Source organism: Chanos chanos, chromosome 10, assembly GCF_902362185.1.
Source record: "Chanos chanos chromosome 10, fChaCha1.1, whole genome shotgun sequence".
NCBI lineage: Eukaryota > Metazoa > Chordata > Actinopteri > Gonorynchiformes > Chanidae > Chanos > Chanos chanos.
This window is the reverse complement of record NC_044504.1, coordinates 8608214-8623340: the sequence shown is the minus strand read 5'-3', so window position 1 is coordinate 8623340 and position 15127 is coordinate 8608214. Positions and strand designations below refer to the sequence as shown.

Below are 15127 nucleotides of genomic sequence, written 5' to 3'. Positions count from 1 at the left end.
AACAGAGTATTAAAGAGACTTGTGCTGGAGACTGATAACAGCCAAATGGATGTTAGCGTGGCCACGTCCAGACCAGCCAATCATTGCACAGATACAGCCTAATGTGCAAGCTAATCGTGCACCAAAAGAAAACAACAAACCCGGCCCCCCCAACCCCCCACATCACAAACAGCAAACAAAAGAAAAAACAGTATTAAGAGTTATGGGGCTCAACACCATGCCTGTAGGGTTATTCATTACAAGCGCATACCGACAGACAACGTCCACTATTGCTCACTATACTGCTGATCTTCAACAGAATCCATCCATCCCTCTCTCCCTCTCTCTCTCTCTCCCCCTCTCTATGTGTATGTTCTAATGAGCCATTGGATGGTTTTGTTAGTTGACTGTGACAGCAGATTGGGCTTAAGGAACTCATTATTTTTGTGTTGGAGCACGTAAATTGTGTGACTGATAGGTCATAATTAGGTCACAATGCAGACGCACGTTGTGCACGTCTAAATCAGAAACGATGCCGGTGACAGAGCCGGCTAACGGCGATCATAACCTGCTCTCGTAATGCAACGTTAACGATGAATTGTCATAGTATTATTTCTGTTATTAAAGCTAACATTTTATTGTCTTTTGCCTCTTATGCTGCTATAATCCATACCTTTAAATAGGGGCCAGTGACGTAGGGAAAAACGTCTGAGGAAAACATACACGCGTAAGCAGGACATCCCCGCTACGGTACAAATTACATACAGAGATCATGGCATCTCATAAAACTCCTTAACATGTCTACATGAAGTATTCTTCTGGGGTGAACTAGCATCAGGATCTCCCACCGTTCTTACTTTATCATACTACTGTCTCCTTGCAGAAATATTCACAAACAAAAAAGGAAGAATTCAAGGCCCCCTTGGCTTCTTGACAAGTACCTAGTGGTTAACAATGCATTACAGTGAAGGCATTCAGTCGAAGTGTCTAAAAGACTTAATTCACAAAACGACTGTAACGCCTTAAGAGACGTGGAATCCAAAAGAATGTAAGAGTCCAAGTTGCGTTCTTGTCTTGTCTAGTGGAGGAATGCGATAGTGTTTCCATAAAATACCCCAGTGTAATAAATATCCTTTTTTACCCATTATTGTCATTTCACAGTCTGAGAGACTGAGTGTAAAATACACTTTTAAAAGAGAACGTTTGTACGTTGGTATAATATTAGCCAGAATGTGAGAGAGGGAAAGACAGAGAGAGAGAGCGTTTCAGCAGATGAAGCTAGATGTTTTACAGTGGCTCTGCACTGGAGTCCAAACTTCTTGCTGATTTAACTGGAGGAGTCTGAATTTATTTGATATTCCATAGTTAACTGTCTTCATGGTTTACAATTGGAAAGCTTTTCTACCGCCGCAAAACACCTGACCCCTCTAACCACACCGCAGTCTAGTCACACATCCCATTCTTAGTATTGGATGGTGTATCAAATGGATGGCATGTCTTAAGTTCACATTTTCCATAAGCACTCGTTTTTGGAGTTCTTTTTTTTTTTTTTTTTTGGCACGTGTACAATTTCCATAAGCAGTGTTGGGAGGTATTCGTGTGTTTTCTCTTGAGAGAGAGCTGCAGTGGTTTCTGGGTGTGGAGGGACCAGTGGTCTCCACTCCAAGCCCATATGAATGTGGGAATCCTGTTCCCATGGTGCATCGTTCTGGGGCTGCTGAGAGCTCTGGTTAAAATGAGGGTTGGAAATGCAGCTCAAGAGCTGAGACTCTGAAGAGAAAGAAATCTCACGCTCTTTCTCTCTGCTCTTTCATCTGTACTTCACTGCAATTAAGGAGGAAGCGAGGGAGGAGAGAAGAGAGCGGAGAGTGAAAGAAGTGGCTGCTCTGAGAGCGAGCGAGTATTCTGCATCTTTCTCTCATGAAAGACAGAGAGAGAAAGGGAGAGAGAGAGAGAGAAAGAGAGAGAGAGAGAGAGAGAGATACAGAAAACTGTGGCAGTCAAGCCAGTGAGGCATCCTGAAAAATACTGAGAGTGAGAGAAAGAGAGAGAGAGAGAGGGAGAGAGAGAGAGAGAGAGAGAGAGAGAGAAACAAAAAAATAATAGAGAATAGTAAAGAGCAACAGAGAGACAGAGAGAGAGAGAGAATACACCAATCCAAAACTGTCCTTTTAGGGTCACGTGTAATCACTGCTCTGCAAAGAGTGATACAACACGACTCGATGTTGCTCAAAGACACCCAGAATACACAAACACACTACAAATACAAATCCTTCCCAATCAGCAGCAACAAGGGGAAGAACAATAAGAAAAGAACATGTGTGCCAATCTCTTCACTAATCCCCATCTCCCTGTTTATCTCCTAAAAACACAAAGGAAAACCAGCTACAGAAATTCTGCTGCTCTCATAGAAGATCACAGCCCACTTCAGACACGGGTGGACACAAGCAGAACATGCGTATCAAAGGTAATGGTCTTCACCATAAGACCGCAAAGTTTTCTCTAACACGACTTCCATTTTCATCTGCTGACTCCACTCTCCATATTTTGTCACTGTGGCCATGATGTGCTGGTAAACGAATGTTTGGAGATAAAGGTACAATAGAATTTGGGATGGGAGAGACATATAACGTGGGGAACAGATTGAGAGTAAGAAAGTGTGTGTGTGTGTGTGTGTATGTGAGTGAGGAAGACAGAGGAACAGAAAGACAGAAGAGGAGGGTGAGAGAGTGTGTGTGAGTGTGCGAGGGAGACGGAGTAAGGGGGGGGGGGGGGCAGACCACCGCTCAGGAGAGAGGTTTTAGGCAGATTAAACCCAAGCACCAGGGCTCTTAAGACCATCCTGCTAATTAAATATGTCAAAGCTCATGGAGGTGCTTTTTGGGCCTTTAGAGAGGCCAGAGCGACCAAACACCCAACGTCAGCAAAGCGTTCGGCAGTCTGTCAATACACATTAGTCTGGGTATCAGTAAAACTGACGCAAAATGGATTGTTTTATTAAACGTATTACCGGCTTCGCTTTATTGCAACGATGGAGAAAAATCACATGTGCCAAAAGAAAAACCAGGCCAATTACTCACAGAGCAATTTTACATAACGGCAGCCACGGGCATTCAAAACATACTCAAACTTGGATGTGTTACTTAAAGAACCCAACGCATCACAAATTAGCTGAATGAGCAAATGACCACCATCACACTGTAAACATGAAGCTGTGGACCGCACCACCGCGGCAAGAGAGTGCCCACGGCTGTGGGAGCCTCTCCAAAAACATTACGAGAAAAACAGATTCAGATACTGACACGCATACTCATTAACGCTGCTATGCTCCCCTTTCAGGCTGAACACAGGCGAAAAGTCGCATGAAGCTCTGTGAGACCGAAAACACAGTTTTCTGCCCAAACAGACTAAACTCCTACAGGACTCGTAGGAGGTTAGTTCTGAGCAGATTGGGATGTGCTTGGGAAATGTCTGAGAGCTGTTTCCTCCTTTGCCCTCTCAGCTTCAATCTAGAGCATCATTTCACTCAGTTAACAGTAATGGCACATGGCTCAGAGGTAGGCAGAGAGTGAGAGAGAGAGAGAGGGAGAGCGAGAGAGAGAGAGGGAGACAGAGAGAGAGAGAGAGAGAGAGAGCATCTGGTGAAAATATGTGCCATTAGCTCCAGGCCCACACAAGGTGAGCTTATCACTCAGCAGCCACACAGTAAGGCCAAAATCAGATACTGCAACTAACGCTACTGAAGACACACACACACACACACACACACACACACAAACACCAAATAACTGCTAATCAGAGTCTAACACTCAACAGATGCCCATAGCTGCAGAGGAGGAGGTACATGTCCTCATCTTAACTCAAAGCTCTGAACACTGCAAAGCCAATATTCAAGACAATTAGTCAATTTATGCAGTTATGCAGTCATACGCACTCCTAAACTTCATTCACTCCACATCATTTTTCCACACAGAGCATTTCAAGGTTTGTGTGTGCATACACCTACGTGTGTGTGTGTTTGTGTATTCATGTGTGTGGGTGTGCGCACATGTGTTTGTGTATTCATGTGTGTGTGTGCGTGTGTTCTCTTTCTCAGGGCTTCATCCATTATGGCTCTGTCTAGGACAGAAGTGTCCCATCAGCAAGGCAGTGAGTGCACTGACTAGTTCCAGCTGCTGGTGTGGGGGGGTGTGTGTGTGTGTGTGTGTGATTATACAGGATGGGACTGCATTCCTCACCTGACTTCTGCCCCCTTACAGCTCCTACATTGCTTTCATCTGCCACTAGAAAGCAAATGGAGAGAGAGAGAGAGAGATGAGTGCAGAGTGAAAAATCTCCCCTACTCAAGTTCCATTTTAACAATGGTTAATAAGTCACACATGCCCAACTGTGCATTTTCTGATCAATACACAACCGCTGCTGCAGCTTTGCACAAAAACAAAAACAAGATGTACTGTTTTTATATGTCTGTAAGTGCATGTCTGTGTGTGAGTTTGTGTGTGTGTGTGTCTGTGTTAGTATGTGAAACCTGACAGTCTCGGTGTGTGTGCGCGTGAAACCTGATAGTCCATGGGGTGTGTGTGTGTGTGTGTGTGTGTGTGAGTGTGCGCACTGACAGTTCTCTGTTCACACCTGAGGGAGGTAGAGCCTGTTGACAGCAGGCAGAAATGATGCTGAGTGTTTTCTACTTATACTCATAAACAAGCCAGAGCTCAAATGCAACCGAAGGGCAAACTGTTCACTTCTACAAACTGTGTGGCAGAGAGCAAACATCTATTTTTGTCTGCTTATGGTTCCGTCTGTGTCGAGGCGAGAGGAAATCTTTTCAAACAGAATTTCAAGGCACAGGAGCCATTTTGCAAAAATCTTTAGGGCCATTTCACCGACTGATGTAATACGGTGTTATTTTGTTTTACAGCTCTTATCTCCCACTTTCTTCTGAATTGTTTTTTTTTTCTGTCATCTTCTCCTTTGTTATATATATTTCAAGAAAAGCTCATTTTTTTCTCATCCCATAGATTCTCTCGTCTCTCTCATTTTTGGCAGTCATATGGGAGAACATTTTCTTCCAGTGTGTGTGTGTGTGTGTGTGTGTGGTGGAAGAGTTTGGATTTCATTAGGAGACATTTTCACTGCAGTAGAACTGCCTCTGTGTAACAACATACGTTTGTGGCCAGGGGGCTTATGCCAACACCACACTTGCCACGTTTGGCTTACGATTTAAAGGGAAAATAAGATGACTGGAAAGCCCCGGCCGGGAGGGATCGTTTTTACTGGGTGAAATTCCACCAGAAAAACTTAAGCCAGCCCACTAGAAAGAAAAAAAACATTGTATCTCACCTTTAAGCACTCTTATGTATTTCATTAGCTGGTTTCACTGCGGCTTCTGTGGTGATATCTATACATAATGGGCCAATATGTTGTTTAAATGTTGTCATATGGAAACATGGGGACTGGCTCTCAGTTCTGGGCTCAGTGACAGAGTTATGGGGTGTTTGATGTGAGCAAGAGGGGGGAGAACCTATAGCAGATAGGCTAATCCACAATAAAATAGACAAATAGAATTAAAAAAAAAAATGAAAAAAAAAAAAAAAGATTTAGCATGAGACTGTGGCAGCTGCCAAGGGAAGAACAGCAGGGGACACAATAACAGGTTTTTATTACGGTGAAATCCTTTAAATAATCCTTTTCCTCACTTTTTTGTTGGGCCAGTTTTGCCAGCACAGGAGAAAGAAGGTAGAGTCAGGCTGGAGACACCGCAGGGGTCACGAGATAAAGGCTCAAAGAGGCTAAAAAAAAAGGCCTAAAACAAAATCTAAAACAAACATACAAACACATACTTACACACGTTTTATACTGTCTAACCGGAGATGCTAAAATCTATCTCTAGAGAAATGGAAACAAGAAGATGGCTCCTGAGTGACTTCTGAGGCATTGTCTCACAATGCGGAGAAGTGTCTCATTTGAGATTCAAAGTTGGAATCCCAGCTGTGCCATACTCGCCAGCAGCGACCAGCGGTCCGAGGGACAAACACGACGGCTCGTATTCCCTTGGGTGTTTGAATTGGCAAAGATCCCTCTGCCTCTACTTCAGCAGCGGGCACTGATGGTCAGGTACCTATAGTTGTGGGTTGAGTCGAGCTAATAGCCCTCTCCTCAAATCATGCTCCGTTGCTTGGCAACACTTACGCTATGCGACTCATTGAGTGATTGGCCTCATGAGATTCAAAGCATGCGTGAAAGCATCTGCTAACGTTACTCACCTCAGTGGGGCTGACTGAGGTATTGAGAAGAATTGAGAAGAATTGCATGACTATGGGTAATTGTAATTCACATATGCGATATACATAGGTACATTGCCAAAAAAAAAAAAAATTAAAATCAAAAACAAACAAAAGAATTGAAACCAATATCATCTATCACATAAAACAAAACCACACTGCATACAGCATATACACTATAGAATTAGCTTGTGCATACCACACAGCTATTAGAGAGAGAGAATACTGTAATTATGTTCAATTAAAACAGAAATAGGCCAAGTGCAGTACAGCTTCAGTTGCTGGTTGGCTTTGAGTGCTGAGAAAGAATAAGGATGCCGAATTGAAAAAAACAACTGGCCATTGTGTCCAGAGCCATTACCTCTCCCCTTCCAACAGCATATGAAGATCTTTACCCAATCATCTTACAGACAGCAAGGCAATGGACAAATAGCTGCATGAGAGACCAAATCTGATGAAAGAATATTCTTTCAACATTCTACTTCCAAAAAATATAACAAGTGAGTAGAGTTTGGGCCATTAACTAGCTGAGGTTACATGTGAATTTACAAGAACTGAAAATGCCTATGGCACAAAACAACCGTGTGCCATCCAGTTCTGACTATCCCTGATCATTGTCCCCTGCTTTTGCCCAGTAGGGGACAGCTATTAAGTCTTCCTTTTGCAAATGTGTCCTTTGGTATACAAGAGAGCAGTCACTGCACTCAAAAGTTGTGCCTTCACAGGGTACGCCACTCACAAGAACCTGGTTATTTTACATGACATTACAAAAGCCTGCTAGGCCGAATAAAAAATCTTTTTTTTTTTTTTTTTTTTAAAAAAAAGCAAAATAGTTACCAAAAAACTGGCCAGTGATTACCATAACCATTAAATTCCTTCAAAGAATGCACAAGTGAACAGTGTGTTACAATAAGAGAAAAAAAACAGTCCTTTATAAAAGAAGGGATGGAAATGCACAAAGGTCTGTCTTCCCAGTGTCTTTTTGTCAACTGCCTGTTTTTTTTTAATGGGATAAGACTGGCTCTGAGACAATGCAATGTATGTTAAATTCACTACTGCTGTTTGCAACGTCAGTCATTTCAATTCCACAAAATTTACTGTGTTATTAGTCTCCTTGATACATTTAATTTTGATCAGAAAACCTGCCTCTGATTCCAGTCACCCTGAGAGGGGATTGGAATAGTGGGCAGAAAATAGGAGGGGTAAGCTTTTTCACAAGGAGGGTCTCCCTTTTTCATGTATGGGCTTACATGGACAATCAGTCACAAGCATTTAAGGTCTTCTTTTATAATTTTCCAAAGTGTTCATTTCAATCAAAACAACAACGCATGTGACTGATTTACTGTTAAGAGTGGTTGATATAGTATTGAATTCACATATAAATGTTTTTTTAAATGTCAAAGGAGATTAAAAAAAAAAAATTACACAAGTCATTTTCTAGCCACAGCGACCTGACTTCTTATCAGAGGCGGGATCGAGCCGTGTTGCTTTCTAAAGATCTTTAAGAAAGGGCATAATGATATTTTCTCTTGGTCTACCCAGCAAACTTACACACTGACACACTTGATGAATTTTAAAATATAATCAATACTGAGCCAAAAATCTTCTCAAATACCATTAGCCCAGTGAAACAGCATCAGAAAAATTCTGGTAACAATACAGTTTCGAGGGGTTAACACTGCAAACAGGCTCAAAATAGTGAAAAAAGGATGACCTTCCCCTTTAAATGTTGAGCCAAGCTAATGAGAATTCATGGAAGATGACAGGAAGCTGCACTGACCAATCAGAACCTGTTGTAGTGACTGGCACTGATACGGGTGGGTAGGACAACGGATGAAAATGATGATGCAGTTACTATCTCCAGAGCTCAGGGAGTGGGGGAAAAAAAACAAAAAAACAAAAAAACTCTGAATCATTTGCAAAGTTCCACAGAGGCCCCTGTAGTCCAACTACCTCATTACACGAGATGGCTCGAAAGAGACAGAGCGATAGAGAGAGAGAGAAGGAGAGAAAGAGGGGAGAGAGAAACAAGCATGCAGAAATGAAAGGCAATCAGTTGTATTTGGCAATAGTATTGAAGCATCACACTGAGGCGCCCAAATATGGAAACCTAATGAAGTGTAATTGGAATTCTGCTGCGTGCAGTGTTTTAACAAAATGAAATATTCCTCATTCCCTGTGTAATGGAGAAAAAAGTTAATAGGGTCATCTTTGGCTAATATGTGGAAATGTGCCGCAGTGTTCAATTTTGATGTTGCGCGTTCAATTTTTAGAACGATCGGACCCATCAAAACCATAAAGAAAATGACTCACAGGAGCAGACATTTCATTTCGCTCTCCCCGTGATCTTGCTCCCTGAGAGGCAATCGCCCACCGGGCTCTTCCCACATCCCTCTCTCCACTCATCCACACCTCCAGCACCCCTATAATCTCTTCTCCGACTCTCATTTTTTCTTTTATTCTCTCTCTCTCTCTCTCTCTCTCCGTCTGCGGGGGTGTGGGGCGGGCACGGCTGTCAGTGATATCCGCTCCCCTGTGACACCGGTCAGATGCCCCCAATAAGGTACAGTACAGGAGTTCTCCCTCAATCACCTCCCCCAGGACGATGGTTAAAGCCGAGCTATGATTCCTCACGCCTCACGCTGTAATCAAATGGGTCTTATTCTGGAAGGACTCTAGTCTTAAACACTCGACCACAGTCGATTTGTGCGAGTTTTTGAACACTATATCTGAGCACAGGTGTTAGCTGAGGTTCCAGAGTACCCTTTAGATTCAAAACTTTTACTATCTATTGGTTGATTCATTTGCCTTCAACACTAAGATGACCAAGCTTACAGGCTGAGGAGCTAGCATCTCTTAACAATGTCCTGTTTGCCTAAAAAAACAATGGTAAAATCACTCTGTTTAGTCTGTTTTATAACTTCAAAGTTAAAAACGACTTCGTTCTGAAAGCACCCCGGCCGGAACTTTATTTAGAAATTCAATGTTTAAACCCAAAAAGAAACAAAGAACTGATAAGAACTGGCCAGGGCCTAGTCAGGCACTCTAACATTGCAGACTTTACCATAAACACAGTAATGAAAACAAAGCAAGAGAGCTGCTTCAAGCATAAATCCACCCAACAGGTTTATGTCCCAGAGCTGTGTGCAGGCAGAGGCCGGACAGTGGCAGAGAGAGAGTGTTCACCTGAGGCAAAAAACTGGGATTCTGCCAAGGTGAATAGGAGCACACTCCAAATTTCAATTAAAACACAATTCAAAGTTTCTATTATTCATGAGCTAAAGGGGACTTTTTTTTCTTGCTGATGTATTATTAATATCATAACCCTCATATCAAAGACATCCAATTTCAGACCCAGAATATCGTTCCAAATTACTTCTGCTTTTTATGCAGGATAAAATTGGACTGAAGCCTTCTCTGCCATGTCCATTGTACTGGCTTCCAGGGACAAGGCCTTGAGAGGGAGCGCCATCAGTCCTCTATTAAATAAAGACCAGTAATACATTCACAAATGTGTCTTCAAACGCTGACATGTGACGCTGATCTGTTTTTTTTTTTTTTTTTTTTGAATCTGTGTCTGATGTGTGTGTGAGATAGGACCCCCTTTATTAGATTTTTTGGAAATATTTGAACGTGCTACACAGATTAATTGTGTTAGGGGCTAAGAGCGGCATTGATCTGGTTGCTAGTGTGCACTTAGCCCTGTCAGAGACCGTTTAATATCAAACAGACACAACTGGGACTTCCTGAGTGCCTGCTACATTCCCATTTTCTCAGGAAATAAAAAGCAAAAGAAAGAGCTTTCAGCAGTGTACTCTCTATGTGTATGTCTGTGTGTGTGTGTGTGTGTGTGTGTGTGTGTGGTGTTATCCTCTTTCTGTTGTGGGGAGACAAATGTGTGCCTCCATCATTTTATTTGAAATCTGACCAAACCCTGTGTGCAGCAGCAGGACCAGATCTGCATGCAGTCAGTCTCACTCAGACAGGCAAAACACCTCCCCGTGTTTTACAGGGTATTTCATGTCAATCAGGGTATTTCCCACACTGCAAACCTTTTCACATTATAATGGGAAACATAGAAATTAAATTAAATGGTATTACAGGGGAAAACACATCTTAAAAATAAAAATAATTCATTCAAATAGTCTACTGAAATCCAATCTCAAATGAACTAAGAAAATTACTTAAGCGAAGTCACACATTTTCTCTGACTGTGCTCATCGTGAGTGTGTAACATGCATTTGCTCACCGAGGTCCATGCTCTTGGAGGATTTGACATGCTGGTGCTCTTTGGGAGTGCTATGAACTCTGTCTGTGAATGAGGTTTCAGCTGAACGTGGCCCAGAGCCCCACTCCATGCTGGGATACAGACAGAGAGAGACACAGATTAACTCTACAGCTTCTGTGAAAGGGACTGCAGGGTGTCATTTTCATCATCAGTTAGTAATTACAACAAGTAACTACCATTGCGCCCTACCACTGTCCATGAACCAAACCTACAATGTATCAGATGTGTTAAACAGGAAAAGAACTGTACACAGCAACATAAAATTTACATCTGAATTCTAACAGGCCTTTTGTCTTGTGCACATTGGAGTAACGACATGGTTAAGTTTTCAAATGACAGTGAGGTTGATCACAACAAGTTCTCGTAAGTGACGCAGGAAGAGAGACGTTTGTATTACCTCTGCAGGGGGCGCACACCATTCTGTCGAAGATGGTGCGGGATGCCTTCCTCATCTTCACCATCATCCATGTGACTGTAGCCTCCATTCAAAACTGTGGACAGGTTTGACATGAGCAGATCAGGTGGGAGAAGAAGAACAAAACATGTTGTGCACTGGGTTTGAACTAATTACACTTCGATGGTCTAGGAGATGCACCATGCACTAGCACTATGGAGATGTAGTCTCTTGTGCATGTATGTGCACACACACACACACAGACACACACACACACGCACGCACGCACACAGGAGAGAGATTATATCCACAGGAATCGCTGGGCTTACGGTGATTGTCAGGTTTCTCTTATAGCAGAGGCACTAAAGTCCAGCCCTAGAAGGTCTAAGAACAGTTGTTGTTTTCTTTTTTTATTTCAACCATCCACTGTGGTCTCTGACCAGCTACAATCTAATAAAACACAAACTCTAATTAAGCAGTAAAGGCAAAAAAGCAGCGGGAGTCCGGGGCTCCGGTACCGGACTCGGGTGAGCCCGTCTTAGAGAACGTGTTTGAGTCAAAACCTTTGAAGGCTCTGAGAAAGACATTAGAGTCGACTCAGTGAAAGGAAAACTATAGATCAAGACAGTCACAGTACACTGGCGACCCTTCTCTGCTCTCACCATCTCATATTCAGTCCCTCGCTAGAAAATGGGACTACCAGTGAAGCTTGGCTTGATGGCTCCCCTGAATCATATTCAGCCCCTATGCTTGGTGCACATGAAAATAAATGTGTGTGTGTGTGTGTGTGTGTGTGAGTGAGAGAGAGAGAGAGCATGTGTGTAATGGACAACAGTAGGGGCAGACTAATAGTCTAATAAAATCAGCAGTAGAGGAGACAAATGAGAGTGTGGAGCAGTTTATAGAGTGATGCACTGACTGTGAGTCTACCGTTTAGCCCCTGTTTGCCTAAACACACTGTACCCTCATGCCACATTCTGCCTGTCAGTGGAGCCCGTAACAGGCGCCCAATATCGCCAAACCGTTGTGTTCGTTGGCTTTTCCTTTTTTTTTTTCTTTTTTTTTATTACGCTTTGCTTTTGTTTAAAGAATATCTCTAATTCCCTCTGTAATTTACAGTTGATAAAACAAAAGAAGCCCCTGAAGGATTCTTCAATAGCTGGATGCCATTGTAATGACAAAACCCAAAGCCAAAATTATCAGTGTGTTCACTAGAGCGCTGAACCAAATGGAAGAGCTTCTTTGTCTGGAGGTCAATGATGCGAAAATGACAACAAATTTTCAACATTCCCAGACACTTACCAAAGCTTTTTTCATTAACTGAAACACTTAAAAGTCAGTAATGAGACAGCAACCCCCCAGTTATTACAGTTCTGTGTGTTTTAATGATTACTGTCAAAGACAGGCATTCTATGTATTCACACAAATATAATCACTTGGTAGTCTACACTATTCAGTGAGTGAGTGGAATCATGCGTCAGTGATTTTCAAGCAGTCCGTCAATGTGTGCGGGTCCAGTCAATGCCTCTGGGGGGAAAAAAAACCTGTATGTTTTTTTTTTCCTGTCTATTTGATGGAAGTGCTGTATGCTGGCAGAGCAGGACTGGGATTGGTGGCTGACAAACCAATATATCAAAGAGCTCAGCCGATTTCAGCCCAACCATCATCCCTCATAATGCCACACCAGGAGACTTACTTATTAATACTACTACCTATCTCATCTGTGTGTGTGTGTGTGTGTGTGTGTGTAAGAGCACGCACAAGGGTGTGTGGCGGTGTGATGCCTCAACTTTATAAAAACACACACACGCTCAATCACTCATGAAGTCAGTGCCCGCTAAAGATGAACTGGTGTTAAAAAGTGAGCAAAACAAAATGGCTCTTTTTGAACAGTCTCTCTCTCTCTCTCTCTCTCTCTCTCTCTCTCTCTCTCTCTCTCACACACTCACACACACACACACACACACACACACAGACACACACACACAAGGGGTTATTTATCTGTGGAGGTTTGCAATAGTAGAGCCAAATAAGACATTTCCTCTGAGGATGATGGATCAGTATATGTTTGAGTTGGAATATGGTTATTAATCCTGGACACCTTGAGCTACCGCATCACTTACAGAACCACAGAGGAGTTAAGCACCTCCTTATCTTTCACATAAGGACAAATAAAGGCACTTTTTCCACAGGCCTCCAGCTTCTTTTTCACAAGGACCGGACTGCTGAGGTCCGGTCGGCGGCTCTGTAGCATTGCATTAAGGAGAATGATTGTCCCGTGGTACGGCTAGTTTAAGAATGCTCATGTCTGCACACGGCACAACGTTCGCTGCTATCTGCCTCGCTGTTTACTTGAGGTTACAGTTACTGGCGAGAAATTCTCTGGAGAAGAACTACTTGAGATGCAAGGAAAACATGCATATGTAAGAAATCATTAATTTGAATTTACAACTCAAATAGATATCTGTAAATGACTCTTTCCCGGGATTTTATTACCCCGCACGGCAGTGCCGCAGCCCACATAGTCATGATGAGAATATTATGCATTTTAATTTGTTTGTTATGCTACAGTATATGTTAAGTAGCCCACATTACAGCAAATGTGCAAATATGCCCTAGATATAGGCCCTAATTCATATCATCAGCATAATGATGTCAAGGCCAAAGAAAGAAAAAGAAAACGGCATAAACACACAAGACCAGCTGTTTTTACATGCTAGATGCACATACCTTGAAAAATTCCCTGTTGGCTTGAGAGTACAAAGAGAAAGAAAGAAGGGAGAGAGAGAGAGAGAGAGAGAGAGAATCTAAACTGCACATATTTATAGATGTGAAAGCAACTGTGTATCCGGGAATATAGATGAAGAGATGGTGGCTGTCGATACTGTAGAAAAATAGCACTGATGTGGATGATACTGTATTGTTCTTTAACACAACGCTGTGCAAATTTCAATGAAGTGTAGGGGTATTTGGAGAAGGAGAGTGCTGATAAGTCTACAGGCTCGTGAGGAAATGATGCGGTCTCACAGAGGAAGACTGTGTGTTTGAGCCTTTTTTCTCTCTCTCTCTCTACTTTAAATCCTGGAGGGGAAACACTAAGTCTTTCATGTTTCGGTTAGAGGGATGGTTCGTGTGACAGGCTGCACACACATGCGTTTTACATGAAAGGAATGTGAAATTGGCTGAACGGGGAACGGAGCGAAGCTACCAGTCCTGGATGAGAGGAGCTGAGGTCGTCTTTCTCCGGCGTGCGTGTGAGGAGCGCAGGAGACGTGAATAAAGCGCCTGTGCTGACACGCTAACGCATTCACCATCACACACTGACACTGAGACACACTAACACACACACACACACACACAGGCACAGGGACCTATGCAAACTCACACAGCATAGGCACCAAAGCAACGCTGCACTTAGATCCATTTACTAGCATACAGGTACATATTCAAACATTACCTGTGTAAGGAGTGTTTAAATAGTGGAAAGGTTAACAGTGTTACACTACACTCTCATAGTATACTGAATAGACAGTAAAATCATGTTTGTACCTAAGGGCAAAATAACTACAGTACTTAGCAGTTATACTTTACCACAGGTACTGGCCCTCTAACGGACGTGTGCATACATGGACATGCATGATTGTATGGCGTATATGGAGTGCATGAGATCAAAGCAGTGCTGAGGTGGGAAGTTTACGACTCTCAAACATCACAACTCACCCATGGAACGCTCATAAATGCTGTTTACGACCATTGGAGGCTGAGCGGGGCCGTTCGATTGGCCGGACTGTCCAACGCAGCTGTCGAAGGATCGATTGAGAATTTTCCTCGTCTCGTTGTGCTCCTGCGAAGGGAGATGTGAGATGCAGTGTCACCACATTGATTATTCGCTAGAAATACGGCCGCACAAAGGACAAACCTGAAAACATTTAATGGTTCTGCATCTGAAATGCAAGGGCAGCTCTACTGTCGGAGAGGAACGCGGAAGACGAGAAATCGTTAATACGCTGATATGAAAACACACCGCAGATCCAAGGTCTGGCACGTCGCGTCATCTCTCACCCGGTTTACAAAGAACAAAGAAAAACAGAGAGTTCCAGAACAGATCATGAAAGTGCACTTAATTCAGCTGATTAGTGGCGCTGTCAGTAGTGTGAGGGATTTGAGGCAGATGGACAGATTGAG

The 15127-nt window shown here is 42.9% G+C and overlaps 1 protein-coding gene across 1 annotated transcript in view; it reads right to left on the bottom strand.

Moving 5' to 3' along the window:
- pard3bb (par-3 family cell polarity regulator beta b) overlaps nucleotides 1-15127 on the bottom strand; it is a 167472-nt gene that overhangs the window by 67038 nt on the left and 85307 nt on the right. The window contains exons 13-16 of the mRNA XM_030785939.1: nucleotides 14663-14786; nucleotides 10946-11039; nucleotides 10510-10619; nucleotides 4218-4262 (exon numbers count right to left, since the gene is read on the bottom strand). Coding sequence (XP_030641799.1) covers nucleotides 4218-4262; nucleotides 10510-10619; nucleotides 10946-11039; nucleotides 14663-14786 — 373 coding nt within the window. The remainder of the gene's footprint in view (nucleotides 1-4217; nucleotides 4263-10509; nucleotides 10620-10945; nucleotides 11040-14662; nucleotides 14787-15127) is intronic.